The following is a 25,620-nucleotide window of genomic DNA, read 5'->3' on the forward strand; positions in this document are numbered from 1 at the left end:
ACAACAAAGTCGTTGAAAAAGCTATCACTTGAATTACGGCACTTTCCATGCGGAATTCGTCTTAACCTAAAAGCACTCCCATACAGGCTACGGTATTTCTTTCTACTCTTTACAGATTAAAGTTACTCTTTGTAAAACAAAGACAAACACACACACACCCCTCCAACGAACAACACCCGGCGTGTGCGCACACACATACACCCCAACAAACAAAAACAAGAAAGCCCTGTTGAGTACTTCTAATGAGAAAAGCTCTATGATACTTACTACTTTCAAAGATCAATCTCAGCTGATTAGAAGGGAAAAATAAAACAATCTTCGGGTTCAGATCAACATACGTTACATGTACCTGTAAACAATGTCGCTAGAGGTTTTCATTTTTGCTATAAATTTTAATAACTGCTATAAGAAATATGCAACACCAAGGGTAACAGCGGTGAGGGCAAGGCGGGGGGAGGGTGGGCGGCTGGTAATTAGGCGCGCTTTCGAGGCGGGATTTTCAAATTTAAAAGTATCCAATGAGTAAGGCGCATCGCTCTCAGCCAATCGGGGACGAGAACATGATATAAAAAGGGCTATGGTATCGGCGTGTAATCAATCCACAGCAGTGGTTTTTGGAGCCGGCTCGTTCCTCTCGTACAGATGGCGCGGACGAAGCAGACGGCGCGTAAGTCGACGGGCGGGAAGGCGCCCCGCAAGCAGCTGGCCACCAAGGCGGCCCGCAAGAGCGCGCCGGCCACGGGCGGCGTGAAGAAGCCGCACCGCTACCGGCCCGGCACGGTGGCGCTGCGCGAGATCCGGCGCTACCAGAAGTCGACGGAGCTGCTGATCCGCAAGCTGCCCTTCCAGCGGCTGGTGCGCGAGATCGCGCAGGACTTCAAGACCGACCTGCGCTTCCAGAGCTCGGCCGTGATGGCGCTGCAGGAGGCGAGCGAGGCCTACCTGGTGGGGCTCTTCGAGGACACCAACCTGTGCGCCATCCACGCCAAGCGCGTCACCATCATGCCCAAGGACATCCAGCTGGCACGCCGCATACGCGGAGAGCGGGCCTGAGGCTCCTGCCCCAGGGTCCCTTCTCTGTGAACCGGAACTTTTATCTCTGCACCCTTAAAGGCTCTTTTAAGAGCCACCACGTTGCACAGGAGAGCTGTGACACGGTGTTTTCTATTTATGTAAAGGACTGAATGATTTTAAAGCTCTTTTCAGGTAATGTAAGTTTTTCTTTTGTAAGTATTGCTACTTTACAACTTTTCCCCTCTGTTGCTCTCTGCTCAGCTAATTTCTCTTTGCACTTGTTAGGAGAACTTTGCACTAAGATGTCACAACTCCAGAGAAAATGTGCTACTTATCCTTCCTAACCAGGCACCTTGCACTCCTTGATTTTTTTTTGAGCAGTGTTATGATCTGTTTTGGTGAGGGGCTTTGAAATATCTAGTTAGCTATACAGAATAAGTAACTGAGATTAATAAATCAGAAATGTTAGTGTATATATAAGGTAAATAAAAAATACTCTTGGTAACTGCGAGAGCTTTAAACTGTAAAGCGGAGTAAGACAGAGTGTAGCTGTAATTTTTCCCTGCTCCCCTCCCCAGACTTGATAATGCCAGTAAAATAATTTATTTTCTATAGTTTTATTGGAGCAGTGCAGTTTTCACTTCTTGGGAATGTGGAAGGCATAACATAGGTTGGTATTGCAAGGTAAGCTTCAAGTTTTAAACAGCTTTTTATTAAAATTTGTTGTAGGTGTACTCTCATTGGTTTTACCATGATGTACTTCAAAAATTGTAACACTGTACTAGAGATCTCAGCTGTACCTCTCAACGTATTATGTGGAGAAAACAAAAGTCCTTAAGATGATAAGCCTGATGCAAGGGATAAAAATGGGGAATTCAATAAACTGGTCTGTCATTTATATTATTAACTTTCTTTGCTTGATTTATGACTTTGAGGAAAGGCTGTGGTAGAGGACAAAGGAGATGAACCTGGTGAGCCCTGCCAGAAGTTTCATAGGGTGTGTTTCAGAAACATCACACAGGAGATAAAACATTACAGATAAAAGAAATACTCATAGTATAATGATGTAGGTATGAATTTACATATGCGCATATATGTGTGTATATTTCATATATATACATGTACGTATATATGCTTTTCTGTCACTCACAAATTTTAATTCTTCTCAGTATCCACCCACCTCTGTCTTTCCAAGTCCCTTCTACCCATGCACCACCCAGCCATATCCATCCAGCAGACTCATATTCCATCTCAGCTGATCGCTCCATTTTTTGCAGTTCCAACAATACAATATAAGAGATCAAGTGAAAGGAACTACTTCACAGTTAGACTAGATAATTGTTGTTCCTCCCTTACAGCTGAAAGTTGGTTCTATTAATCTCTTTGTACATCACCAGTTGCAAAGCAAGGGGTAGCAATTTTATAAAGTTGAAAGTGGAAGTACTCCTGATGGAATAGCACAGGGACTATGCCTATAAAGGCATATTGAAGTTATTTATATGATTAGATTGTTAAAATGAATGACATGTCTGGCTACACTTCCAGATTTCTGTGGGCTCTGTCCTGATTCTAGTTGTTGGTCCACATTGGCCTTGTATAATTAATTGAAGGGATTTTGTATCTAGGCTCCACTTCCAGGCCAGCAAGTGTTAAAATGGTTAAAACCTCAGACTTGTTACAATTGTAAATAAATAGAGTGAGGTCACTAGCTTACTGAAACAGAAACTGATGCCTACTTTTAGTGCACACCCAGGCTCTGGAAGAAGCCCTCACTGTTACTAAAACAGTGGAATTCACTCTCAAAAGTGGATGAAGAAATTATTCATCATGACACGTAAGTAGTTAATATCTTGTCTGAGTTCCCAGGTCTTGTATCAGTGTTATCTAGTAAAATTGCTAAAAATAACTGGGTAGGATCTTACAGCATTAACAAGGTGGTACTTGTTAGAAATATGATGGAGGTCTTTCCACCGCTCCCCCTGCTAACATTAGATATGTTCTAGGACAACTGAAGAAGTTGAAGCAAGGACTGAGATTATGCTTTTGTCGTCTGGCTTCTTTTAGAAGAACACAGAACTCTTATGGGCTATTGGAAGGTTTCCTTTACTCCCCAGGCTGTAAGTGAAAAATCTCTCTCACATCAAGGTTCCTCACAAGAACTGGAGAAATCTTAGTTATGCTATAGCATAAAACTTCAGTTACAAAACATGCTAATATTTTCTTTCTGTATAATTTGGGATTCTTTTATTTTGATTCACTTCAAACCCAGAAAAGATTTTAATTTACATACAAATAGAGGTAAAGTCTGTCTTGAAAAACACACATTCATTGTGTTTGAAAGATAAAAACACAGACTAACTCACTCCTGTGTTCATTACAAACTGCACAGTTGTTCCATTCGTCACTTGTTAACAGTGCAGATCTCTACTTCCATTGAAAACTAGTTTCAAAATAAGGCCATGAAGATCAACAAACTCATAAAGGGGCTTTATATGGAGGGAAAAAAAAAGGTGTGGGGAAAGACACGCCCCAAAAAAACTTAGTGTAGACTTCTTCAGTCAAGATTGACGAAGTCTTTCCACTTTCTTTCCTCAGGCATCCAGGTGCTGTCTGATAGATTGTGTCTATAATGGAGCAAGCATCTCTAAGAGAAAACAAATGGTGCTCAGAAGCCTCTACTGACACTGCCATCTTCTAATAGGATCCTTCAGTGCTACCCAGCACTCAAGACTGTTACACCGCAGGTACCAATGGTGCATTTTACAGATGGGGGAAAGATAGGAAGATGTTTCCCAAAACAGTGGGAGAAACTACTCCCTGTTATGAATCTGAGGCCTAATTTTTAACTTCCTATTTTAATGTTCAGGTTATTTTTAGACTGGTCATTCCTATATGCATGTTGCAGCAACAATTCAAGCAAAGGTGGTTGGAAGGAGCCTTATGAGGAACGCTGAAAGCTGCATACGCACACATATACATACACAATCATGCCAGTAACTTCTGAAGAATCCTAGAAATCTGACAACTCAGCATATTTTCTGACTGTATAAAATCATGTGATTACTACCTGGGGGAGTGCAAATTCAAAACAAATACATGTACAATCATTGGAAAAAAACCACAATTTTCCACCTTAAATTTTTAATGAAACTCTTATTAAAAATAACCTGGTCCAACCACCTCCCCACCTGCTCCAAAAGAAAAACAAACAAAACAAAAAACCAAAAAAAAAACCAACAACCCCAAAAAACCAAACACCAACACCAATCTTCTAAAAAAACCCCTCAGGAAGTAGATGACAGTTTTTACCCCCACTCCACCTCCTTTTATATTATCAATAGAAAAAAAAAAAATCCAGAAAAACTTGATAGTTATTCCTGTGTACAATACTTTTCAGTCAGTTTTGTGGTCTTTTTAGGCATGTTTCTGCACTGTAAGAAATAAGACTCATGTGACCTGCTTCTTTGGTATGGTCATACATGATTGAGACTGGTCTCAAAACTGACTCTTTGAGACAGATATTCTTGCTCCCAGGGTTAACAGTTGTTGGAGCAAGGTGGTAGCCCCAAGTAAAACCTAATGCCTTAGGTTCAACACAAACAGAATTTCAATGAGCTATGGGAAGTTTCCACTTTTGCCCAGATCCAGTGAGCTAGGCGAGGTTAGAGGCAGTTCCTGAGCCCAGGCCCATGTCAGACAGAGAAGTGTGTGCCATCTCCTTTCTACATCAAGGCCAGTTTGAGTCCAGTGCGCTCATAATGCAAAAAAAAAAAATCCTTTCTGCCTGATATTCCCTGCTGACCAAGCTTAAACTAATACATTGACTTCAGAGCCCTCCCTGTGTCCAGTTTTGTCTCTCTCCTACACATACTGCTCAAAAAGTGCCTGTTACTATCCTTTGGTATTTGCAATCCAGGGAATTGCAGAGCAGGAAATTTAGAGCCTTATGGGGTTTCTTAAAGATGAATATTTACATGGAGAAAACATAGTAAAACATGGGATAATACACCAAAACCACCACGACACAAAGAGGAACTGGGGACATAAAATCAGTGCTACACTCAAAAAAATATTATTTCTAAATTAAAACCAGTGCTACAGCTCTTTTGTGTGCACGGAGTGGCTCTTAAAAGAGCCTTTGGGTTTGTGTGGGCTGTCTCGTCTGCTAGAACTGTGGAGGGGTTATGGCAGAAGCCCCTTCAGGCCCGCTCTCCGCGTATGCGGCGTGCCAGCTGGATGTCCTTGGGCATGATGGTGACGCGCTTGGCGTGGATGGCGCACAGGTTGGTGTCCTCGAAGAGCCCCACCAGGTAGGCCTCGCTCGCCTCCTGCAGCGCCATCACGGCCGAGCTCTGGAAGCGCAGGTCGGTCTTGAAGTCCTGCGCGATCTCGCGCACCAGCCGCTGGAAGGGCAGCTTGCGGATCAGCAGCTCCGTCGACTTCTGGTAGCGCCGGATCTCGCGCAGCGCCACCGTGCCGGGCCGGTAGCGGTGCGGCTTCTTCACGCCGCCCGTGGCCGGCGCGCTCTTGCGGGCCGCCTTGGTGGCCAGCTGCTTGCGGGGCGCCTTCCCGCCCGTCGACTTACGCGCCGTCTGCTTCGTGCGCGCCATTGCGCAGCAGCTACCAAAGCCTTCCCGGAGGAGCGAGAAGCGGCTGTAGCCCGTCTCGCAGCACCAGGATATATATAGAGCCGCCTCGTCGCTGATTGGACGTCAAGAAGCGCGATCTCATTGGCTGCCGCGGAAATCCCAGCCTAGGCCGGAGGAAACTGAGCTCGGCGCTGCCTCCTTCCCCCCCACTTCCCCCCACCCCCACTGCGCCCCCGCGCCCAGTCACAGCTCCCGCCGTGCGAGTCCGAGTCCTGGGGCAGCGGGTATTGCAGACGCAGCGCTCGCATCTCTTCCGCTTATCTGGCTTTCCCTGTTCTCCAGGCTCCTGACAGTTTAAGAGCCGTGTGGAGGCTCCAGTTCAGGGGTTGTTCCTAAAAGCGCAAATTATTTTCCTTTTTTTTTTTTTTTTTTTTCTTTTCCCGTTTGGTGGTTATTTTGTGCGGGGTTTTTTTGGTGGCCTGACTACAAAGAATTAAAATGTGTCTTCATTGCCGTATAGAACTCCGTTGTACCATAACAGGCACATTATCCTGAAAACCGCAAGGGAAAGGTAGTCTGATACTTCAAAAACCAGAGACAGGCGCTTAAGAATTCCTGTAATGCAGGGTTGTAGTTCTAAACAAGTATGTAGCAAACGAGATGCATAATTTGAACTATTTTTCTCAGTTTGTTTTCTTTTTTCTAGGAAATTCTCCATGAAGTCAAGGCAGTTTGCAACTTTGAGAATACTTGGACAATGAACTTGTGACATTAAAAGATTAAAAAGGAGTACAAAATTACTGTCTTACCTAATTTACTCCTACTCATTTAGTCTGCAAAAAAAACAGAAGCAACCACGAAAATTTATTGATCACTTGTCTGCAAGTGGTCAATTACTAGCGACAGCTTTATATAAACCTGAAAAACTGTTTTTGTAGTTTTTATAGCCTCCAGTGATGAAGGAAATGGAACACCAATGCTTCAGAAGCCACAGCCAGATCAGCCTCTGGGTGCAAGAATAACAAAAACTTTTGCACAAGGCGTCTTTTGACACATTTTCTTGAAATGTGTTTCCAGGGTCATAATCTTTGCTCATGGTTCTGCCCCTTCCCCAAAATATACACTCTAGAAAACTACATGTGATTTATTCCTGAAACAGCTTTTAGAAAAAAAACCCAAGAAATCACTTGCAAGGAACTGAAGACTGAGTATAGTAAACAAAATTTATTTAGAAGTAGCAGAAATACATTAATCTCACAGCAACTTCAGTATTTTTCCTTAGTCATAAATTGGTTTCCCCTTCTTACATGCAGTGGATTATCTACTCTTAGTTAAATGACAATTCTGGATTACAAGACATTAAATGGTCAAGATAGTTACGCTTATATCGCTGAAAACTAAATAAAAGGCAAAGATAACACTGGTCCATTTACAAAGAGCATTGGAATTAATTTTTTTGCGGGGTACAACATTCGCAGGGGAAACTAAAGATTACACAAAAAACCCCCATCTTTTTACAAAGCAAGGACAGCTTTACCATTAAAATTAAAACGTTAAGACCGCACTTGTCGAAGTATAAAGCTTTTCAGGAGTACACCACAGCCATCAGTCTTAATGCATTTTGGAAGTCGGATAGTAGATGCTTCTGGTGTCCTTTCAAAGGAAACAATGTCACAGCTCTTCCAAGGAATAAATGGGTGGCTCTGAAAAGAGCCTTTGGGTTCTCGAGACGGTCCGGGAAATGAAAGGCCTTTTAGCCGCCGAAGCCGTAGAGGGTGCGCCCCTGGCGCTTGAGAGCGTACACCACGTCCATGGCCGTGACCGTCTTGCGCTTGGCGTGCTCGGTGTAGGTGACGGCGTCGCGGATCACGTTCTCCAGGAAGACCTTCAGCACGCCGCGCGTCTCCTCGTAGATGAGCCCCGAGATGCGCTTCACGCCGCCGCGCCGCGCCAGGCGCCGGATGGCCGGCTTGGTGATGCCCTGGATGTTGTCGCGCAGCACCTTGCGGTGGCGCTTGGCGCCCCCTTTGCCGAGCCCCTTCCCGCCCTTGCCTCTGCCAGACATGCTGCTGCCGAGTCGCGGGGAGAGAGTGTAGCGAGACCGGGGCGGAGCGGCGGCTTTTATGCGCAGGGAGCCGACCTGGTTGAGGACTGCAGCACGGAGGGGCGGGGTTCCCAACCGTTTTTTCTGCCTCTGTCACATATCACGGTGGATTGATGTTACCTGTTTTACAGTGCTATGAAGTCTACACAGTCAATAAAAAAATTACACTGCCCCCCCAAAAAATCCCAACGACGTACATGTTCGGAAGAATTGGAAAGCCCGCACCCACCCCGGCGCCTTGGACTTGTATAAATCCATTTCTGATCCACATTTGTGTGTATTTTATTTTCTTGCAATAACTGGATTTGTTTGAATTACTTTAAATTCTCATTATGTTCTTGCTGTTGCTCATTAACCGTTTTATTTGTATTCAGAATTTTAGAACATTTTCTTCAGTAATTCTTAATGTTTTGAAATCTTACTGGATTTTGGGATGAATTTGCTGTGAGATTTTCTAATATATAGGGTTTGTATTGCGCTTTTCACTTCCCATTTCTTAAATACGAAGTGTGATACTCTCTTCCAACTTTTACATAAATAATTTTGAGTCTGTAAGCACACATTAACCAGAAGGCAGAATAGAATATATTTTATATTATTGCCTTTATATTAGATTTAGACTTTTAAAAATTTTTCTCATTTGGAGTTACTGTTCTGGGAAATTTTTGCTTAGTTTTTACAAAATGTTCTTTAGTATATATATAGATTTGAATTTCTACTATCTTCATTAGTAAACAAAACCACCTTTCTTTTGTACTGCAGATTAAGCTTTTTAATCCTTAGCTGCTGTTTCATAGGTCTAAATCTATACTGGAAACAGACGAGATTTTGAAATAATTTTTATGAACATAAGGAGCAATCCTTGTCTAAGGATATCATAAATGTCAGTATAAGAAAATCTTGAGCTGTAATAACTACTAGACCAACATCTAATGACTGTTTCCATTTTTTAATGGAAAAAATAGAAAGGGTTATAATTTTATTTTCTTCTGTCCTTTTATGTAGGAAATGCAGGCATAATTTCTATGTTCTTTTTAAAAATTGTGCCATATTAGAACGTATAATAAGTAGTTTATATTTATTATGCTACTAAACTGGGAAGGAGTAGCTTCTCTTGGTCTATTTAATAATGATGGTATTACTCTCCATTATAAAACCAAAGGAATGTTTTGCTGTCTATGGTCATATTAGAAACTTAAAAGAGGAGTTCATTATCCTGACACCTCAAATATTGTTTCTAATACCGTCCCTAGATGTTTTCATGGTCAATATCAAATTTATGTCTCTTTGAGTGTCGAGGGCTTTTTTGAAAAGACAACAAATATGATTTAGATTAAATTTTTCTTCTCCCTAGTTAATCTGCATCATTTCAGAAAAAGAGTATGTGAAGAAACATGGGAATGTTGTATTCTTTTCTCCTCTTCTATTATGATGCAACCCTCACCGAACTCTTCTAATCAATCACTATAATTTACCTAGCAGAGGCATTCACAGCTTTTACCTAGGCTGTAGCAACTGTGCTTCCCATTGCAGAGGTACAGAGGAATGCATATACAATTCAGAGTCTCCTTAGATTTGGTGTAGTCATAAGCATACCTCCTTTCTTTACCTGGGAAGAGTGAACAAGTGAACTGAGTATGATACTAGGACTTAAAAAATGTATTATGTTTGCTATAGTTCTTGCTTATACAGAACTGTCAGGTCACAAAACAGTAAACAAATCCAACCCTTCTGTCCTGTAAGTAGCCTAAAGAAGGATTCCAGAATAGTTTGGGGTGTTTTTTAACTATTATTCTCTTTTCTTTGCTCACTAGTGGCAGAACACCAAATTTGAATACCCCTCCCTTTCTGCTCCTCAACCCTACACATACTTACTAGGGGCAGTGCTCAAGCAAGAGCACTTAAGTTTTTTTCCATTTCACACATATATAGACTAAGAACACATCCACAACAAGATGGAATCGAGACAGATTTAATTCTGCAAGACAGAGGCAAATGACTAAGCCTCTGGTGTACCAAGAACACTTGCTGTCTATCTCCATGATTTTTACACTCCACTTTTGATTTGTTTAAAAGTTTTCAGCTGCCTTGCTTATATTCTGGTTTTGCATCCTCGAGGTAGTTGTGTGATGTTTTTTCATAGGTTTCAATTCTAGCACAATAAGATAGGACTCCCGTAGGTTACTGTGTCTGTGTCAATAACCTCAGGGTGAGTATTTAGAATATGCAGTTATTAGTCTAATCCTGACTTTAAAGACATCATTCATGAAATGTTAATAGAATTTCAGGCTACAAGTTTTAGATGAATATTAGCCAAAATTTTTACTGTCAGACATTATACTGTAAGAATATATATGAATAAACTTCTGGAAAGGTATTCTGAATTTTGATGGGTATTGGACAGGTTTTCATATTCCTCGTGCTTTTCACTCACGGGCAGCTGGTGCTTCATTCCCTGTTGAAAATATTGTCTCTCACTTTCAAAGGCAAAATGGAATTGTTATCTGTCCTTTGTGATTGTGACAGGTTGTACGGACCCCTCCCTGCTTTGCACTGTTATCGTGCTCTTGGGATCTGCCATGCTGAAAACATAATAGATCTCATCTGGACTATCGAGAGGAAAGAAACAAATCGTTGCCCTGTACCAAAAACTTGGGTACGTTTGACACACCAGCACACCCCCACAGTAAAGGATCACTCAGAGAAAGGCAAAAAGACAATGAGCTTGAGGAATAATGAACTGTGAAGAAAGCTGCACTTCACACCAGGGAGACTGGATAGTTACCATGGTTCTACATAAGAAAGCTGCATCGGTGAATCATCGGGTTCCCTCAGACAGCTCACAACTAATGTATTCCTGAGCAAGCCAGACCAGCATGAGGGGTGGGGAGAGGTGGCAGGGTGTATGTGTCTCAGCCTGACATAAAGTATTAAACAACAAATAAAGTTTGAAGAGAGCAATGGGCTTGAGATGGTTTCAACCAGCATACTCCTTCCCAGAGACTGGGAAGGCCCCAGCATTGTGACAATGAGCATATGGACACCATTAATGAGAATCATGTTTGCACTGTAATTCAACTGTGTATTGCAAATGATATATTATGCTTGTGATGTGATTTCACTACCTTGCTGTATCACTTCACGAAATAAAAAAACCTTGTAATGTGAAGTATGCTCAATACGGAAATTTGGTATTAAACATTGAACTCTCAAGTAATATTTAAAAGAACCTTGCTGGAGATTGTTCAAATCTGATAGCACAGAGATGTGGTCAGCTGGCACTTGTCTCTCCATGTGCATAAGACTGTAAACTGCGCAAGATCTGACTTCTTTGGCACACTTCAAGCTTCTAAATCTATCCCAGTGGTCCTCATTCTCTGTATCCCTGTACCGACATACTCGACCTTCAGTTCAGCATGTAAGCCGTGCTACAGAGCTGTGCTTACTGAGATCAAGCAGCCCCCATGATTTTGGTTAAAAAGTTTTTAAGCACAGAAAGCTTTTATCTTGAGACCAAGGTCCAAGTCACTATTTGAATCCGTGGATTTGCTGTAGCTGCAGAAGTGGTTTATGCTGCTTAAGTAAAAACAGCAAACAATATTACCTGATGTTTAAATGTTACAGGTATCAGCTTCCCAGTGTGTTGATCATGTCTATCTGTTTGATAGATGTTATAAAAGATCTGGTGGGACTGTGGTTGTGAATTGAGATTAAAGATTGGCACTTTGATAACTAATTTCACCTCTCCTCTCCCCCTTCCCTGCCCACTGAGACAGTCAGAGCGGAGAGTCCTATTCTCACCTTTTTGTTTAAGGGTCCTCTTGGTCGAAGATAGAAAGGGCTGGCCTGCAGCCCTGACATGGACAATTTCCAACCTTTTTCTTGCTACCAAGTTCAGAAACTACACAGGGACTGATAAATCAAGATGAGACCTCTGTTGTAGCCCAGGAGCCTGGACTGACCTTTGAGGATGCAGTTTGCTATGCACAGCATGGCTTCTTACAGATCAGATGATCCACAGAGAAGCAAAATCTTCCAGAAGTTGTCTCGCTTCCCTTGTGCCATGCCAGCTACTGGCAAGGGCAAGTGCATGTTGTTTCAATCACTGCTGTGTTACACTGTAAACCAGCAGGAGCTGGATGCATTTTCTTCATGGAAAACAGCATCAGAGAATTAGTCTCCATCAGCGGATTGCAGGAAGTGACACTGTACATGCACTTCTGAAGGAATGCTGTGCTTGGCAGGCACCAACACCCAAGCACTCATGTGGCCCTGCCACCGCTCACACTCCCTCCTCACCAGGCTAGATGTTTCAGGGTTCCTTTCAAAGAAATACTGTTTGTGATAGAATTGCAAAATACACTTTATGGAGTTTTTCTCTCGCACAACCATGTACCAGCTGTGAGGACAGCTATTCATGGCCAGCCTAGCACGACTCTGAAGTAGTGAGTGTGGTATGTCTCACTTTACCTTGAAATGAGAAGGGTGGCAAAGGCCTCACCCCCACCACACCATATATAACCTACAGTCTTGCAGGCTCCCTGAATAGCTGATATAGCTAAATAGGTCTAAGAAGAAAGGCTGAAGGAACTCCTAGATCAGGTTTGTGGTGTTGGGAAGATAGTAATATACCCAGTTCCTCATGTGAAGCTGGTTTAGGACATGGGAGAGAAGGGACAGTGTCAATAACCTGTAACTGGGGACAGGGACACCCTTTTGCTCATGTTGTTTTCCTCCCTGGGCTCTGACCTTCTTTCTCCCAGCAAGATACCAAAGGACCTCTCAAACAAGTGCTCCAGCTGGTTTCCCAGGATCAGGGTGGCTCATGGAGCTGAGATCTGTAGCGTACCATGCAAAGCTGCTCCTGCACCTGGGTAAGGGACAAGCAAACAGCAAACCAGCTACTCAGCAACCATAGCTGACACTTCACGGCTTCTCTTTAAATCCTTACTCTGCTTTCTAACTGGGCCTTTGAAGCAGCACAGGTCTCCTGATACATTGAACATTGATTGAGCTAGAAACACATTGCATGAAAGCATTGTAAACATGTTTCTTGCACAGCTGAGAATGGCCAGTTCCTTTTATTGCCTGAGCTCCCACAGAGCTGCACTGGGCAGTAAGTTTTGCTGTTGAACTCTGCCAGCTCTTACAGAGTTGTAAATACTTAACAGCAGCTGAAGTACTGCCCTGTCTGAACAGTCTCTATGCAGCATGGTTTTCCACATAATGAATCTACTGTGGGCGTTCCTGTAGGACGATAATGAATTTTGTCTCAGACTGTGTGTTTCTGGAGGAATCCAAGTCTGGAAAATTGTGATGTGCATTGGGTTGGTGTCTCCAGACACTACTGCTGTGCTTTGTCTTTCTTACAATAAAGCTTAGCTGGAAAACCAAACACTTCAGTTGGAAACGCCAGCTGCTTATAGGGTTTATTTATGCTTAGGCTCTGGATAAAGCATCAAGTTTGCCTTTAAGGATCCAGTAGTCAAGAAAGCCACAAAAACCCCCAGGTCAGACTAGTTATTTCTCAGTCTATGCTGATGCTACCTGTTCTGCTTCCTGCGAAAAACTTTGCACTTCTCTTGGATAAACTGCACAAGATTTCTTTTCGCCCACACTTCAAGTTTATTAAAGTCAATTTTAATTAAATGTCTAACTTTTTACTCTATCTACCCATCCTAACTGAGTATCATCCAAACATATTAAGGGTACATTCTCTCTTACCATCCAGGTCGTTCTAGAAAACATTAAACAGCATCAAGTATTCAGCCCTGGGGCACTCTTTTCTTTACTGGTTGCCCGCAGACACTAGTTGTTAACTACAGCCCTTTGACCTTTTTTTCAAATGTCTACCAGCCTGCTGATCCTGCCTATACTCCCTCAGATCACAAATAAGAATGCTATAGGAAATTGTTCCAAAATATACTAAATGACAAGTGTATTACATCCAGCACTTATCCCTTGTCCACATCAGTACTCTCTAATCTATAGTTCTATGACAATTACCAGTACCTACACACCAGCAATTTTTGTTGCTTTTCACCCATCATCAAGAGCCAACTGAACCCCTTTTATTTCTGATAGTTGCTCTACTCCTTATTAGAAATCATATCCTTACTGCTAACCTGCTGTGGCAAAGAACATTAGTTCCTGTATTTCCTACAACATATACTGAGGAGGGATGACTTCCTCTTCATGTTTTAAGTGTTTGAGAAGAAACTGTAGTTTTTCAGCCTTCTTTTTGAGTCAGGGAACTCTAGCAGTATGTGCCTTTCCATCAGGGAATAGTTCCTAGATCTCTCTAATAATTACTCTTGCTCTTTTCTGTGGAGTGTCTTATTGTTCACTTCTCAATACCTGAGGTTCAGTTCTAAAAGCTAGACCTAAAGCTCCAAGTGAGACTATACCATTCCTGATTACAGAAGAAACTCTTCTTCATCTGTCTCATGGATGTCGTCATTGTGTTCCTTTCTTAATATATAATAATATACTGTTGTTGATTCTTCATCAGCTGTAACCTGAAAATACAAATTTACTCAAGTGCTAGTCAACTGCTACTGTCCAGTATTTGTAAAACTGATATATTTCTTTCCAGGTGAAGTATCTTAAATATTTTTGAGGGCAGTGTCTCCAATTTATCAGACATTTTTCAATAGATAAACAGTCCACCATCATTGTAGCATTTCTTTGCTTGTTGGTACCCATAGCACTTCTATACATGCCATTTATACTACATGTAATTCATATCATAAATAAAATTGTGCCAGGCCTAATACTGATACTGACAGAACTCTGCATTTTGATTTCATAGCTGACAATCATAAACATTTAAGTATAAGTTTCTATTCTGTAAGCAGGGGGGGGGGGGGGGGGTGCTAGACCAAGTTTTACTGATTATTAGTTCACTTCTAATATTTTTATAAAATGACATAAAAAGAAACAGAGAGAAAAATCTGCAGTGTATCAGCCAGTGCTAGGGGAACATTGCATCCTCTACTGGGACTCTTTCTAATGTGAATTTTGGACCAAGCCAGTTAAACATGGTTTTAATTTCATTCCTTATTTCTTACAAACCAATGTCTATTTTGAGTATGGTAAATCCTTATTTTTATTCACACTTTCCTTGAATTTGGCTGAGCTGCTAATTAGTACAACTTGATATGAATGAGGTATTCCTTCCCCAAGGTTTGCTGAGTCTGTAAACCTGTGCAATGCATAAATCCATACCCCACAATGTCTTATTATGTGCTTAGTTCTTGCCCATATTCTTCAGATACCTTAAGTATATTGAGTAACAAGACTGGCTGCATGGGTTGGGTGCATAGCTGTGTCTGCTGCATATCACTGCAGGTAAGTTTTCAGCATCCTATTTCCCTTCACTTGCCATGAAGGGCTAGGACTATCTTTGATAGCTAAGCAAATGGCTTATAATAACATGTACATCTTGAATGCCACTAAAGTTATAGGATGCAGATTTTTATATATTGATGGCCTAGTTTCAATTTTCATCTCTGACTGAATCAGTATTTGCAATCTGACTCACAAAAAAAAAAATAAAAAAAAATTGTCATTTGATTGTACTGTGCACCTGGGATAATAGACAGCATGTAACAAAGGTTCAGATACCACATTTTATTTTTTTCCAGACACTCAGTGAGAGTAACAGGTACAGTTACATTTCTAACGTTTTGCGTGTAGAACCCTGGTTTTTTTTCTGCGTTTACCTTCTTCCTCTCTTTCTTCAACTAAAAAAAATACAGCTGAAAACAATGAAAAGTTAATTAGTCTACATAATCAAGTAGAACAGAATCCTGCTTATAACTGGGATTCCTGTGTGTAGTAATACTACTACATATCATCCACACCTTAAATACTGTGTTCACTTTGGGGCCCCTCATTTCAAAAGATTTGTAGAGGTGCTGAAACATGGCCAGAGAAGGGCAACAAAGCTGGTGAAGGGTCTAGAGAACAAGTCTTATCAGCAGAGGCTGAGGGAACTGGGTTGTTTAGTCGAGAAAAGGAGACTTGGGGGGACATTATTGCTCTCTACAACTCTCTGAAAGGAGGTTGTAGGGAGGTGGGGGCAGGTCTTTTCTCCCAGATAACAAACAACAAGGCAAGAGGAAACAGCCTCAAGTTGTGCCAGGGGAGGTTTAGACTGGATATTAGGAAAAATGTCTTCACCGAAGAGGTGATCAAACATTGGAACAGGCTGCCCAGGGAAGTGGTGAAATTACTATGTGTTTAAAAAAAGCATAGATGTGGTGCTTAGGGACATGGTTTATTAGTAGATTTGGCAATCCTGAGTTAATGATAGGATTTTATAACCTTAAAGGTCTTTTCCAACCTAAATGTTTCTGTTATTCTGTGATTCTACCGGTAATGATAATTCTCAGTCCCAGGGATGGGTGAAGTGAAATTTGCTTACAAGACGATCTCTGATCCAAAGACTTTCACAAGCTGGAAAAAATATTTTGATGCTTTAGGCAGCATTTTCTGGACACACAAGGAGATTCTGAGGCTGATTCATTAAAATGCACAGCCCTTTCTTTTTTGCTGGGTAGCAAATATATATTATGGCAGGCAGGAGAGTCACGTCTCCCCACCTTTTGATCACCCCAGAATGTAGGGATTTTGTTTGAAGTGGCAGTTTTGCAGAGACTCCAACTGGCCTTAACAAGGTCTATGGACAACATGATCGCTGAGCCGAATCAGGGTAGCTCAAACTGGTTTTGACAAGCCTTGAAATGAAGGGCTATGTAAGAGGCTACAATGTTTTTTGCAGTTACCTTGATGTGCTACCAAAATTTTAAAAGGGGCAGGAGTACCATTCAGAGTTAACCTGTATGTATGTTTCCCAAATTAACCTGGATAAATATTATTTGCAAAATATTGTTTCCCTCCAGTCGGCACTGGTAAGAATCAACTGGAATGCTGTGTCCAGCTCTGGGCTCTCCTGTGCAACAGGGGCATGGGCATAACTGACACCAGTGAAGAGCCACAAAGCTGATGAAGGCACTGGAGTATCTGTCCTATGAGGACAGGCTGAAATAGCTGAGATGGTTCAGCTGGAAGAAGCAGCTCAGGGTCTTATCTATGTGTTCAGATACCTGATGGGGGAACTAAAGGAGGCAGAACCAGAATTTTCTCAGTACTGTCCAGGACAGGAGACAATACACATAAACTCAAACACAGCAAATTCTACTTAAATATAAGAAATAATTTTTTGGAACAGGCTGCCCAGAAAGGTTGTGGCATCTCCCTGCTCTAGCTGATCCTTCTTTGAGCATGGGGATCAGACCTATTATGCTAGGTGTTATATTAGAAGACCTTTTTTTAGGAGATGTGATTGCCCTAACAATTAAATATGTCAGTATATCTTGTTAGCTTTGTTGAAGTACATATCTAAAAGGATATGGAGTTCTTTACTACTGACAGCCATTTAAAATCTTAACCCTTCCCTATTACATAAACTTCATGATTGCTGAATCAGTATTGTCAATATAGTTGCAGCATACCAGAGACTTGACTAATGTCCAGGGATTCCCTAAATGTCTGCAAAATCATTCTTTGTCAAGAAGATAGCATGCCTCAACTAAAAGTTTGTAATTTCTCTGAGTCTTCACCATGCTAACAATAGTAATTATAATTAAATGAGTGTAGGCTTTCAAATGTTGCTAATCAGCTTACCTGGATTGTTTTCCTCCTACAGCTAAATGTCTAATTGGCCTCTATTTGTCTAAAGTCTAATCTGTTTCTCCTCCATATGGAATGTCTCTTGATAAGAAAAAAATCTACTGTTTTCTCTACTATACACTTTTAGGAATGACTGTTTATGTTATATGTTGTCGCGGTTTAACTCCAAACACCAACCAAGTATGATGCAGCCACTCACTTACTCCTCTTCTGCCCCCAGTGGGATGGGAAGGAGAATCAGGAAAAGGGTAAAATTCGTAGGTTGAGATAAGATCAATTTAATAATTGAAATAAACTTAATAATAATAACAACAATAACAACAACAATAATAATAATAATAGATGAAAAGGAGAGAGAGGGAGAAGAATAAAATCAAAGAGGAAAAAAACAAAACAAATGATGCACAATACAATTGCTCACCACCTGCTGACTGATGCCCAGCCAGTCCCCAAGCAGCCATCAGCCTGCCTCAACTAACTCCCCCAGTTTATATACTCAGCATGACGTTCTATGGTATGGAATATCCTTTTGGCTAGTTCAGGTCAGCTGTTGTGCCTGTGTCCCCTCCCAATTTCTTGTGTCCCTCGAGGCACGCCTTAACAACAGAAAAATTCTTGACTTAGTGTAAACATTACTTAGCAACAACTAAAAGCATCAGTGCACTATTAACCTCATTCTCATCCTAAACCCAAGACATAACATTGTGCTGGCTACTGAGCAGAAAACTTAACTCTATACTGACCAAAACCAGGACATATGTGAGCTACTTTTGTTTTGAAGGTCCTTGCACTGGAAAATATGCAGACATTTTGTAGGGTCTTCTGTGATCTGCACTAGCAACTATACTGCCAGGCATGGAAGGAAGTCAGGGCATGTTGTGTGATGATGCATGGAAATGAAGTTTCATTTTAGGGAAGTAAGGGTATGCATTTTAAAGAGGCATAAGAAATTAGTTTGAGGTCCTGAGTAGGAGATAAACAGACTCTGCATTTGGACAGGGTACTTGGAAAGGAAAACCAGAGAACTTTCAATCTTTGCTATTTATTTGAAATTTAGTGTGAAAGGAGTCACGCTTAAATATTTGTTGCTTCACATGGAAACTGCCAACATTTTTTATTACCAGCTCACACTCAAAACTTGTGTTTTCAAGTAACGTTGCTTGGCAGGAAGAAAATTTCTCTGAAAGATTGAAAAAACATTCCATAATCTACCACAGATTTGCTAAAATATGTGGTGGGATTCTTGCTTTGCTTTGTCTTCTTCTCTTATCTGTAAAACACCCAGGGTAATATCAATGATATATGTAAGGTAAAGAGAGATTGGCCTTTCTGAAAACTGAGATTTGTTTGGTCCAGTGTTGCATTTAACAGCTATTTCCAGCAGTGAAAACTTGGAAATTGTTGGAAGATTCTAACATGTTTATTTTATCCAGTTAAGGATAAAATGTCATTGCTGAGGCCAGGGGGGGAAATAACACTAGAAAAGACTCCCTTTTTCACACCACTTCATAGCTCTAAAGCCCTTCTCTTTAGAGAAAGATGGGCTTTTGCAGAAATGGTTGCTAAGACCAAGAAAATGTTCACTGCTCAGAAGTAGGCCAGGAATAATTCCCTGTTCAGAACAGAGCCAGTGTGATGGTTGACGAATAGATGCAATGAAGGATGCTGACACATAATGCTGGAGAGCAGCTGCCAGGTCTCCCAGTGTCTCAGACCACTAGGGAAAAACAAAGAGCTTCAGCAGTGCTACTCAGAACAGGGAGCAGGAAACTGTTCAAAAGACATGCAGATTTGCAGGGACACACCCAGAACCAAAAGTGGGAGAAGTCCTAAATTCTGCTCCTTGAAATTCTCAGATAATAACCTCCTTCGTCTGCTTTCCTTACAAAAACATAGACCACCTTGTGCATTTAAAACTTGCCAAAGACTATGGACAGCAATCCCTACATGCTGTGGGAAGGGAAGAAAATCTCTCCTCTCCTGGTGGACTGAGAACAGGTTTACAAAGAGCGAGTTTAAAGGGAAACATGCCCAAATGTGTGAATGTGAGGGATGGAGCTGGTAACCAACCCTTGGGGCTACAGCAGCACTCTTCCACCAGTGGTTACTGTCCACTCCCAGTTGCTCCCAGCTCCCAGACCAGTTTCAGATGTAAGAGTCATAAAGCTCTAATACTAAATTGTAAAACCTACAGAGATTAAAGCACATTAAGTTTCTTTTAGTCCTTATTCCCTAAAGAATGTGCATTACATTAAACAAACCTGGACAGATGACATCCCTTGCCAGCTCTGTCTTTTGTCAGACTTTGCTTTATGGTCATCTCTATTCACCTAACCTGGAAAATAAGCATAATGCCCTCATCTTACCACAACCAACTATCTTTTTACCTCTCGGGCACATATTCCTACTGTTCATTTGAGTTACCAGCCTGAGCTTTCAAACTCTATGGCTACCGTGAATTTGGTCTAGTTGTTTATGTGGGAATGGTGTCACATTCACAAGGAGCATGGCAGATCTCACAGCCCACTTCAATATGCCTGTCCAGTTTTTACTATGGGACACCTAAAAGCCTAATTTTTCTCTTTCTCTGCTTTTGCCTTCCTCTTCTTCATTCCTTCAAAGTATTTATTAGCTGGCCTGCCTGCAGACACAACAAAAGAAAAAAGAACTAAAAGAGAATATGAAAAGGTAAAGGTTCACTGGTTTCGCTTTTGTTATTCTAATGTATCTTATTTATCCTTGCCATTTTAATCTATCTTATTTCAACTAACGATTTACTATGAAGTATAACTTAACTGTATTAAACATTTAATATATGAAAACAAATACCAGGGCCCTTTGCAACATACCACTTGTCTTCTAGAATCTCAAATTTGTCCATCATACATGAGAAGCTCATTTGCTGAAATAGCCTACTGACATTTTGCATGGCAAATTTTTACAAAGCACAATGGGGCACAATATGACATTTCAGCTTAATTTATTCTTTTCAGCCAAGGTAAAAAATCCTAGCTGCTTTTTCATTACAGCCATTCACAGCTTTTGTCTTCTGATATACTCAAAAATTATCCTAAACAATTCATAACAGCCCTTAAAAAATTAATAATAAATTTCTGCTATCACTTTGTGAGACAATAATTAAGTGGGATCATAATAATTAATGCTGATTCTGATTTATGAGGATATTCTGGAAAGTATTTCAAAATTCTGAGGATTTGGATGAAAACCTAAATTTGGAACTGTTTTCCTTTTCCTTTAAATGGCAGATTTTAGGAAACATTAAAAAACGGGGGTGGGGGGGTGGGGGGGGTGTGACACACACTCAACAAAGTGTGTTCAAATATTTATAGGTAATAATGAGGCTGAAGCATTGTGTTCATGCAGGCCAGATTTCCACATTATTTAATTTATGTGAGAAGATCCGAGGTTCCAGCTGGCTTCTTTAATGTTTGAGTAGCTTAAAATATATATTAGTGTATCTATACCTGTTTGACATTTTCCCCCTGAAAATCTGCTTCTGAATTTGTTAAGACTTAAATAATAACTGTATACACTACTGCAACCGTAAAAGCTTTAAACTAGAACTTTATCCAGAGTTTACATGCATTAACTAGGTATTGACAGTTTCAATTTATAAACGGAGACTATTGGTAAAAATTCCAAATTCTTGCTATTCACTTACAAACCACCACAAAAAATGCAGAGCCCTGGCAAGTTTCAGACACTTTTCAACAGTACATATATTCCTCTGAAGGACTCTCATTTCCCCAAAACAGGAAATTCTGTAGAAATACTGTATTCTTAATAGTTAAAGATATGGTTAAGGGAGCCGAATCTTTATCCATATTCAAAGCTCAGCCATGAAATTGTGTTACTTCGTTCTCTTTGAAATCAATTTACGACAAAAATAATGAAGCTACCCCCTCGGTTTCTACCCTAGTGTGGAGAAAACCCCCTAAAGAATAAGCCTGCAGTACGGGGAAGGCGTTTTAGCTACAGGTTTTATTTTAATTTCGATGGAAAAACAAAAGTTTGCCGTTCCCGGGGTCTTGCTGACTTCACAACACGGGGTTAAACACATCTTTTCTTTCTCATCTGGGGTCCCAACAGCAAGAAACTCCCCCGAATGAAAGTCCACCGTCTTCTCTTCATTCCCCGAAGAAACCGGGGTGATTTCCTGGCACACATTTTACAAAAATTGTGAATTTATAACTCCGAAGAAACACAGACTCGGAGGACGAAAAGCTCTTCCTGGCTCACAGTTAGGCGGGCTCTGCAAAGCACCAATCACAGATCACCGCTGCGCTATAAATTCAGGCATCGGGGTTACTGTAGCCCAATTACTTTCTTTTGATTAGGAAGAAGTCTCTGCAGCGATGTCGGAGACCGCTCCCGCCGCCGCGCCCGCTGTCGCGGCCCCCGCCGCCAAGGCAGCCGCCAAGAAGCCGAAGAAGGCGGCGGGCGGCTCCAAGGCCCGCAAGCCCGCGGGCCCCAGCGTCACCGAGCTGATCACCAAGGCCGTGTCCGCCTCCAAGGAGCGCAAGGGGCTCTCCCTCGCCGCGCTCAAGAAGGCGCTGGCCGCCGGCGGCTACGATGTGGAGAAGAACAACAGCCGCATCAAGCTGGGGCTCAAGAGCCTCGTCAACAAGGGCACCCTGGTGCAGACCAAGGGCACCGGCGCCTCGGGCTCCTTCCGCCTCAGCAAGAAGCCTGGCGAAGTGAAGGAAAAAGCCCCCAAGAAGCGGGCAGCCGCGGCCAAGCCTAAGAAGCCGGCTGCCAAGAAGCCCGCCAGCGCCGCTAAGAAGCCCAAGAAGGCAGCGGCGGCGAAGAAGAGCCCCAGGAAAGCCAAGAAGCCGGCAGCTGCCGCGGCCAAGAAAGCGGCCAAGAGCCCTAAGAAGGCGACTAAGGCTGCTAAGCCGAAAAAGGCGGCGGCAGCAGCGAAGAGCCCGGCCAAAGCGAAGGCGGTGAAGCCCAAAGCAGCCAAGCCCAAGGCGGCCAAGCCGAAAGCGGCCAAGCCAAAGAAGGCGGCGTCCAAGAAGTGAAGTTTTCAAGTGGAAATACTTAAACCCAACGGCTCTTTTAAGAGCCACCCACTATTGTCCCAGAAAGGGCTGATACACTCCGCCGCGGAGCTCCGTGCTTGCCGCAGGGCTAACCCCACGCCATGTCTGTGTGGGACGTTCGGGACGTTCGTCTGTGGAGTGAATGGGACGCTAAACTTCGGCGGTGTTTACGCTAAGACTTGGAAAAATAAAGTTTACATTCCCTGCTAAAACGCTTTCTAAAGGCTGACTTTGTCTGAGCACCGCAAGAGGCTGTACATGTTAAAGGGACTGCTTAGGGTGGGTGTCGCTCTTGGGCGTGGAGGTTTCTTTCGGTGCTCTAACCATCTGGGTTCCTAACAGCCTGGCTGCGATTACCACTACCTTTAGGGACTGTGGTCGGGAGCTGTCGGCGCGGCTCCTCCGCTTCCTTGACAATATCTTTTCCGATCGGCAACGCTGTTGTGGGGCAGGTCTCAATTTCGCCGTGACTTCACCGACCTGCTTTTTGAGAAAGAGATTGCCGGGACAGGATGCCTGCGATCCTCTTCCGCACCCTGCCGGCCTGGTAGCGGTGCGGCCAGAGTTCCGCCGGGCAGTGGTCGGGAGCTGCTGCGGGCAGGGCGCTCCGCGGCCGATCGGAGCGCAGGGGCAGAGCGGCGCGGCGCTCCCCGCAGCAGCGGTGGCTGCGGGGCTCAGCCTGCGGCGATTGGCTGACGGGAGAAGCCGCAGCCGCTTATGCGGCGATCGGGGAATTTCGAAAAGCGCGCGCGGCGAACGGGACACGGAGCGCTGCCTACGCGGGCTCCGCGCCTGCCGGTGCTCTCGCGTCCACACACACACCCCCACCCCCACCCAGTTTCTCCTCACAAAGTGTCTACCTCTATCTCAGGTGTCCTCGCTCCCCCAAATCTTCTTGTCCTGGTCTTTGGATCTACAAGGCTGCTCCCTGTCTTCTTATACAGAAGGCAGTTTGTAAGCTTAGACTATCCCGGGAGACCTATGCAAAAAAATTTGATCAGGGTCATTCATTTTCCCGCTCATCCTCATTTTTTAGGGGCGGTTATATTAATACAGCGATTGCAAAGTATGTGAAATCAGAAAGATTTGTCTTTATAGTAGAACGTATAATATAATGTACTGCACCTCAAATCTGTACTGCACAAGCTGAACGATACTGCTTAATTTATTGGAAAAGTATTTTAATGTTAACATATATGACGTAATAGTTAATACATTATTGACTTAAAGCTATATTCTTTAACATGGATTCCAGAGACAACTACCAGTCATTGCATGTTCTGCTACGAATTTAAGTTACTTGGAAATTCTATTTACCATTTCTCAAATAAATTTTAGCATCCAAAGCTAACGAACCAGTACTGTGTTAAAGCTCTTATAGCGAGTATGTGGATGGCTCTTAAAAGAGCCTTTGGGTTTGAAGTGACGGTCCGAGACACTCTACTTGGAGCTGGTGTACTTGGTGACAGCCTTGGTGCCCTCGGAGACGGCGTGCTTGGCCAGCTCACCGGGCAGCAGCAGCCGCACGGCCGTCTGGATCTCCCGCGAGGTGATGGTGGAGCGCTTGTTGTAGTGCGCCAGGCGCGAGGCCTCGCCGGCGATGCGCTCGAAGATGTCGTTGACGAAGGAGTTCATGATGCCCATGGCCTTGGATGAGATGCCCGTGTCGGGGTGCACCTGCTTCAGCACCTTGTACACGTAGATCGAGTAGCTCTCCTTGCGGCTCTTCTTGCGCTTCTTGTCGCCCTTCTTCTGCGTCTTGGTCACCGCCTTCTTAGAGCCCTTCTTGGGCGCGGGGGCGGATTTAGCCGGCTCGGGCATTTTAACACAAATCTGCCGTTTTTCCGAAGTGGAGTCGCGTCCAAAATGGCCGCAGAGCCCTCTATTTATAGGGCTGTTATGCAAATACCAGCCCTCTAATTTGTTCAATGCGATTGGATCTTCTCTCACGAGTGTGTGTCTTTGTCTCTGATTGGTTACAATACGATCCGGCTTGTCATTGGTTCTGTAAGCAATGACTGAGTCCAGCCAATCAGCAAGCGCTAATCCCGCCCAGGGAAGGGATAAAAGGGGAAGAGCCGTTGCGTCAGTATGATTGCCTCCGTCTTGTCGCGAGAGGGGAGTGCGTACTTTTTGTGCTGTCTGAAGCATGTCCGGCCGCGGGAAGCAGGGAGGCAAAGTCCGGGCCAAGGCCAAGTCGCGCTCGTCGCGAGCTGGGCTGCAGTTCCCCGTGGGCCGCGTGCACCGGCTGCTGCGCAAGGGCAACTACGCGGAGCGGGTGGGCGCTGGAGCGCCCGTCTACATGGCGGCCGTGCTGGAGTACCTGACGGCCGAGATCCTGGAGCTGGCGGGCAACGCGGCCCGCGACAACAAGAAGACGCGCATCATCCCCCGCCACCTGCAGCTCGCCATCCGCAACGACGAGGAGCTCAACAAGCTGCTGGGCAAGGTGACCATCGCGCAGGGCGGCGTGCTGCCCAACATCCAGGCCGTGCTGCTGCCCAAGAAGACAGAGAGCCACAAAGCCAAGAGCAAATAAGCTCAGAGAATAAAGCTGCTTGGACTTTCAACAAAATAACATAACTTAAAGGCTCTTTTCAGAGCCAACCACACAATCAGAAGAAGAGTTGTGTTGCTTTTTTTAGAAAAGTACTTCTGTGCTAGGTGGTTTTTCTACAGAGCATGTGTTAGATGCTCTAGTAGTCTGTATCTTTAGTGAAAACACTAATGATTTATTGATTATGCATCTTGTAACAGGATTGGCAAAACACTTATTCTTACTGTTGGATCTCGATTTTCATGACTTTTCAGGCTGCTTAAGGTGTGAAATACAGGGGGGTTGGCTAAAAGATTGGGGGGAGTGGAAAAGGCTATACAGATATATAGATAAATAAATAGGAGAGCATCCTAAACCCACATAAATACATCTAAGAATGAGAAAAGGCTTCTTTTGTATGCTTTTTCTTCAAAAGATGTAATGGTTTGCTGTGACGTAACTATTTAGAAATAAAATGAGAAATTCTGTAGGGGAACTGGCTCATTTTTACTTTGATCCTTGAGTAGTCATACCTGGACAATGAAGTAATAACATACATCTTTTCTTTCAGAAGAAACTCCTTTTTCTTCTGAAACACAAAAAAGTGCTGGTTTATTT

At 43.1% G+C, this 25,620-nt stretch overlaps 6 protein-coding genes across 6 annotated transcripts; 3 read left to right on the forward strand and 3 right to left on the reverse strand.

Moving 5' to 3' along the window:
* Positions 1–503: 503 nt before the first annotated feature.
* On the forward strand, positions 504–1,917 carry LOC308066185 (histone H3.2). The gene has a single exon (XM_080393189.1). The coding sequence runs from the start codon at positions 643–645 to the stop codon at positions 1,051–1,053; it is 411 nt and encodes a 136-aa protein (XP_080249315.1). The 5' UTR covers positions 504–642; the 3' UTR covers positions 1,054–1,917.
* A 3,214-nt stretch (positions 1,918–5,131) lies between these two features.
* On the reverse strand, positions 5,132–5,652 carry LOC308066187 (histone H3.2). The gene has a single exon (XM_080393191.1). The coding sequence runs from the start codon at positions 5,622–5,624 to the stop codon at positions 5,214–5,216; it is 411 nt and encodes a 136-aa protein (XP_080249317.1). The 5' UTR covers positions 5,625–5,652; the 3' UTR covers positions 5,132–5,213.
* Positions 5,653–6,808: 1,156 nt separating this feature from the next.
* LOC308066210 (histone H4) lies at positions 6,809–7,708 on the reverse strand. Its single transcript, XM_080393216.1, has one exon. The coding sequence runs from the start codon at positions 7,666–7,668 to the stop codon at positions 7,357–7,359; it is 312 nt and encodes a 103-aa protein (XP_080249342.1). The 5' UTR covers positions 7,669–7,708; the 3' UTR covers positions 6,809–7,356.
* A 14,025-nt stretch (positions 7,709–21,733) lies between these two features.
* On the forward strand, positions 21,734–22,678 carry LOC308066169 (histone H1.01-like). Its single transcript, XM_080393171.1, has one exon. The coding sequence runs from the start codon at positions 21,780–21,782 to the stop codon at positions 22,443–22,445; it is 666 nt and encodes a 221-aa protein (XP_080249297.1). The 5' UTR covers positions 21,734–21,779; the 3' UTR covers positions 22,446–22,678.
* Positions 22,679–23,537: 859 nt separating this feature from the next.
* LOC308066204 (histone H2B 1/2/3/4/6) lies at positions 23,538–24,340 on the reverse strand. Its single transcript, XM_080393210.1, has one exon. The coding sequence runs from the start codon at positions 24,285–24,287 to the stop codon at positions 23,907–23,909; it is 381 nt and encodes a 126-aa protein (XP_080249336.1). The 5' UTR covers positions 24,288–24,340; the 3' UTR covers positions 23,538–23,906.
* Positions 24,341–24,438: 98 nt separating this feature from the next.
* LOC308066198 (histone H2A.J) lies at positions 24,439–25,492 on the forward strand. Its single transcript, XM_080393202.1, has one exon. It carries the CDS (start codon positions 24,616–24,618, stop codon positions 25,003–25,005), a length of 390 nt encoding a protein of 129 aa, XP_080249328.1. The 5' UTR covers positions 24,439–24,615; the 3' UTR covers positions 25,006–25,492.
* Positions 25,493–25,620: the final 128 nt, after the last annotated feature.

This window comes from Falco punctatus, assembly GCF_963210335.1.
Source record: "Falco punctatus genome assembly, chromosome: 6".
Classification (NCBI taxonomy): domain Eukaryota; kingdom Metazoa; phylum Chordata; class Aves; order Falconiformes; family Falconidae; genus Falco; species Falco punctatus.